Below are 5320 nucleotides of genomic sequence, written 5' to 3' on the forward strand. Positions count from 1 at the left end.
CGCCATGTTGCATGTGCCAGTGCATCAGGCAAAGAGCCGAGACAGGGGCGGAGAGTGAACATTTTAGCAGGTTCTATACTGTACAACGGCTAATAACCGCAGCTAATTGCATCATTAGTCCGTACAAAAATATATTCATGGAACCAACTACACCGAATATAGAGAAGACCAAAGCCGAGTGACCCATACATGTAGGTGTGGCTAACTATTGTTTTTCCCTTGGACAATTAATCGATTGATTGATCTACGTGCGTGTTCGACTGGACTACTTACGGCGTTTTTTGCTGCAGCCCAGTGAAATGTAAAGACCACCACAATACCAATTTTCATTAGCAAAAAACCATCAGTTTATAATTCATGGCATAAATCACCGTACGAATGACAGTGGCAAAAAGCATTAATGTTAAATGCTAATTGCTTTAATTCTCTTCCAGTTGTCTTCAAGACATATTTTTGAAATATAGTGAAGACAATTTTCCTTGACATACATGATTGCAAAGAAAAATAGTTGTAAAGTTCACATTATCAACTTGTTCAACACTTCTGGTTTTAGAGCTCAATTTAAGTTAACGGAAATGTAACATTCTTTTGTAGTTCTAGAAATATATTTTGATAATTTGTCATCAATGCTATCGTGAGACCTAACATATCCTGATGTTCCGTAACTTTTGTGAACATTGGCTTTTCGCCTCCCTCGTATCTAAATCCTGGCTCCGCCCTTGGCCAAGTACGAGAGATGTATTGTCTAGGAGAATAAACAAAAACAAACAATTAGTGGGTTTCACCATGTAAATCTTCAATTTTTCCCCTATCGAAATTTTTGGGTGTCACTAGGCCATAGGCATTGTATCATGCCAATTACCAATTTTTTATTACTTCATTTGTGCATGCATACACCAACAATATTTATTTTTGCTCTGAATTCGTTGCAAAGTACTATATGTTTTTTTCCTTTTACTAGAATCATAGGAACAATACTGTTAAGACGTGCATTGCACGTGTGTACATACTAGTTTAGAAAAGTTCATTTTTTTCGCTAAAAGACTGCACTTTTCATAAGAAATATCCATGCACATTTCAATATATCTTTTTATACTTTGAGAAAAAACGTTCATGTATTGGCCATGAAAGGAAAACATAACTGAAAATTTAAATTTTAAAGGCATATACATAATAATTTAAACAATATGGAAAGAAAATGAAAAATAGAAAGCAGAAAGAAAGAAAAACAGGATATTATCATGTTTTTGAACCTTGCAACACTAGACTACACCCTTATAAGATTGTGGACATTACAAGTATGCTCTCTCTAAAATCATATGATCTTGGTCGCTAAATACATAGATTCATAACTTCTTGATTTCCTAAGTAAAATTATTTATGCTACATGACCAGAGAAAAAAAATCTATGAATGTACCTACCAGATTCTGGAACTTATTAACCACATAATTATTATGATGGGAAGCAGCGATTTAGTGTCTAGGTGCATCTGGGCGTGAGCAGTAAATTCAAATAAAATAGTAGAAGAATTCAAAAAAAATTCTGATTTTTTTGGCATCAAAGATGCTCAATTGCGCTAGATGATTCCAAAAATTTGTAGAACAACTGTATAAAAATTGAGTATTCATTTACATAACATGAATATTTTGTAAAAACCCTGATTTTTTTATATTTTGGGCACAGTTTTGGAAAATTCAAAAAATTAAGAAACCAATGATTTTTAAAGAATTACGAAAATGAAACTGGGAAAATTCGGTAAAACCCGAAAAAGCACCTTCAAGGAGGTATTGAAACCCTGGATTCCTGTAGCGCGTTCCAGGCTAAATGGTCTGGCTCACTCTGCTAGATAGGTCACTGGCCTTGTGCGACTTATCAAAATTGTCGCAGTTAGCGTCAAATAGGAACCGGTTTCTGTCTGTCCCTCCTAAAAGAAGAAAAGGTGCTCAACATTGGTCACAGCCTAGTAACTCATAATTATTTTTCATATGTTTTAGATTTTTTTATTTAGCAGAATTTTAAATAAATGTCGAATCATTTTACATACCGAAAAATCATACTCCCTCCGTTCCTAAATATAAGTTTTTTTTAGAGATTTCACTATGGACTATATATAAAGTAAAATGAGTGAATCTACGCTCTAAAATATGTCCATATACATCCGTATGTAGTTTGTAGTGGAATCTCTAAAAAGACTTATACTCCCTCGGTTCCTAAATATTTGTCTTTTTAGAGATTTCAAATGGACTATCACATACGGATGTATATAGACATATTTTAGAGTGTGATTCACTCATTTTGCTCCGACAAATATTTAGGAACGGAGGGAGTATTTAGGAACTGAGGGAGTATATTACAAAATGGAAAGTGTTCATGTATCATGATATAATTTTTAATATATTTGAAATGAATTATTCATATCCTGTTTAATACTTTTATGTACGGAAATATATTCATGTTTTAATAGAAAAGTTGATTTTTTTCTCTAAAAGACTGCATTTTTCATAAGAAATATCCATGCACATTTCAATATATATTCTAATACTTTGAGAAAAATCGTTCATGTATTGGCCATACAACATAGGAGATTATCATGTTTTCGAACCTTACAACACTAGACTACACCCTTATAAGATTGTGGACATTGCAAGCATGCTCTCTCTAAAATCATATGATCTTGGTCGCTAAATACATAGATTCATAACTTCTTGATTTCCTAAGAAAAACTATTTATGCTACATGACCAGAGAAAAATTAAATCTATGAATGTACCTACCAGATTCTGGAACTTATTGACCACATAATTATTACGATGGGAAGCGGCGATTTAGTGTCTAGGTGCATCTGGGCGTGAGCAGTAAATTCAAATAAAATAGTAGAAGAATTAAAAAAATCTGATTTTTTTTGGCATTGAATATGCCCGAGTGCGCTAGGTGTGTGCAAAAAATTCGTGGTGAAATGACATTCAAAGATCTCTCGGCAAAATAAAATTCGGTTGTCAAAGAAATTTTTAAAAAGAGCACTGCTTAGACTTGATTTTGTCTTTGTTACCGATATCTCCCCAAATGCCAGTTAACCACGAAATTTGCACGCATCTAGTGCACTTGAGCATCCTCTATGCCAAAAAGTGCATTTTTTTGAATTATTTTTATTTAAATTTACTGTCCATGTGGAGCAAATGAGCATGTGGGCTCAGTGTAGAATTACCGGCCATGATGATCGTTCCCAAAGATAAGAGTGTTCATTTATACCAAATAAATATATTCACATAGCATATAGTGTACTAAATTTCAGAAACACTTACACACCATACTAACTGCATCTACTTGGCAACACTTCGAAAACAAGTTCCAACTCGATGCATTGGAAGAACGCAAGTCGGTTGGAACCTAGGCTACACTACAACACTCATCAGTAGGTAACACTACCAGTCAGCTGTGCCAGAACAGGTAGTCCAATTAGAGCCCATTCAACATTACTTAGAGTTCAGAGTTGGTCGCCGACGGCGAGAACGGCGGCGGCACCTGATCAAAAGAGTCGAACACGTCCGGGGGCAGGTCGTCGAAGAAGTTGTCCCGAGTCTCGACCTTGATGCCATCACGCGAATACTCCATACCGAAGAACGGCATCATCATCGGCGCAGGATGCAGAGGCGGAAGCAGGTCGTGGTACGCGAGATCATCCATGGCGCTCGCTCCGACGAAGCCGGGATCGACGCCGCATCTCTCCGGCAAGCCCGGGAATTCTAGCAGATGGTAGGGATGATGATAAAACGACGATTCTGGGGCTAACTGGTAATAAGCTGCGTTCGACGAGCTCGCTTCTCCTTCGGTGGTGGACGGTGCTGCTGCCTGCAGCGGCAATGGCTCGAAACTGAGGAATCCAGAGCACATCTGATCATGCGAGATTCGCGCGGTGTCCTGGTGCTCCATGGGCGGTGCAGCCGGGAAGCTTTGGCCGCCGGAGGAGTTGCCCACGGACGGAACATGATCATGGCAAGAACCCTGGCGTTCAAAATTCAGAGTTTCAGACAGAGAAACGAGTGCGTGCCGAGCAAGTTCAGTAAATCTGTGAATGCATTACAGTAGATAGATGACAATTTTATCTGAAGAATTCGAACGGTAAACTGCAACTTTGCGAGTACGTACTCACCATGGCGGACTCGAGAGAGGATGCGGGCGCTTTGGTGTTGCTGCTCCTGGTCTTGCTGGGCCGGGCGCGGAGAGGCGCGCGCAGCAGCCTGGCGAGCCGCTTCTGGCGGGTGCTCCAGAAGTTCTTGACGTCGTTGTCCGTCCTGCCCGGCAGGTAGGTGGCGATCCTCGCCCACTTGTTGCCGAACTGCGCCTGCAGCTCGATCACCACCCGCTCCTCGTCGGCGGAGAACTTGCAGCCACTTCAGCAAAAAAAATGTCAGGTTGCAATTGCACTGCCGTTGTGAATTCTCAGCCAAGGTTGATAGCGCAAGTTGCAGAGGATAACACGATGCTGTGCACATCACTGTCGTTGTCTCTCTCATCTGGCCATTTTCTTGTTAACAGTTCGTTAAAAGATGCATTTGTTGGTAATCATCTCTAGTAGAAAACAATCGTTGTCACTTGCTGTCTCTGTTCTTGCCGGTCAGACAATTAGTGCCGGGCAAGGGTCATTGTTAATCAGCGATGAAAACTAGGGTAAATTGGATTATACTAGCGCTGATGCAGCCTGACTTCTTAGAACGTGCGCACATACACAAGTTCAACCGAAGCACAGCGCGATTGAACAGTGCCAAGAAGAAGAAGGAGGAGGAGGAGGAGGAGGAGGAGGAGGAGGAAATGGATAGAAATGGCGGTTGCTGCATACGTACGTCTTGAGGTTGGGCCGGAGCTTGTTGACCCAGCGGAGGCGGCAGGACTTGCCGGTGCGCTGCAGGGCGCCTTTGGATCGAATGGAGCTCCAGTCGCGCGGGCCGTGCGTGCGGACGTGCTCCAGCAGCACCGCGTCCTCCTCCGCCATCCACGGCCCCTTCCGCACCGCCTCGCCGCCGCCGTCCCGCCTGCCGCCCCCCCGACGGGCGGCGCCGCCGGGTGCTCGCGCCATTGCCCTGCCTGATCAGCCGATCGAGAGGAGAGAAGACGGCAGACGCAGCGCGTGCGAGTAGTGCCCCGCAAGAGGCGCGGCCCTTTCTGTAACTTCTATGGGGTGTGGACAGGGGGTGTAGCGGTGCGCGTGGCGCGACGGGGAGCGTCGGGCGGGGATCGGACGGTCGGGCTTTATTCGAGAGGGGAGCGGGCGCACGACCTCGCGGGTAACCGCCTCACGCCCCCACCCACGAACCACGATTTC

At 42.6% G+C, this 5320-nt stretch overlaps 1 protein-coding gene across 1 annotated transcript; it reads right to left on the reverse strand.

Annotated features, from left to right (window-relative positions):
- Positions 1 to 3238: 3238 nt before the first annotated feature.
- LOC125533879 (putative transcription factor MYB58) lies at positions 3239 to 5320 on the reverse strand. Its single transcript, XM_048697207.2, has 3 exons — positions 4842 to 5320; positions 4151 to 4391; positions 3239 to 4002 (listed from the first exon to the last, which is right to left on the reverse strand). Exons 1-3 carry the CDS (start codon positions 5072 to 5074, stop codon positions 3478 to 3480), a joined length of 999 nt encoding a protein of 332 aa, XP_048553164.1. The 5' UTR covers positions 5075 to 5320; the 3' UTR covers positions 3239 to 3477.

Source organism: Triticum urartu, chromosome 2A, assembly GCF_056163025.1.
Source record: "Triticum urartu cultivar PI428250 chromosome 2A, HENAU_Tu73, whole genome shotgun sequence".
NCBI lineage: Eukaryota > Viridiplantae > Streptophyta > Magnoliopsida > Poales > Poaceae > Triticum > Triticum urartu.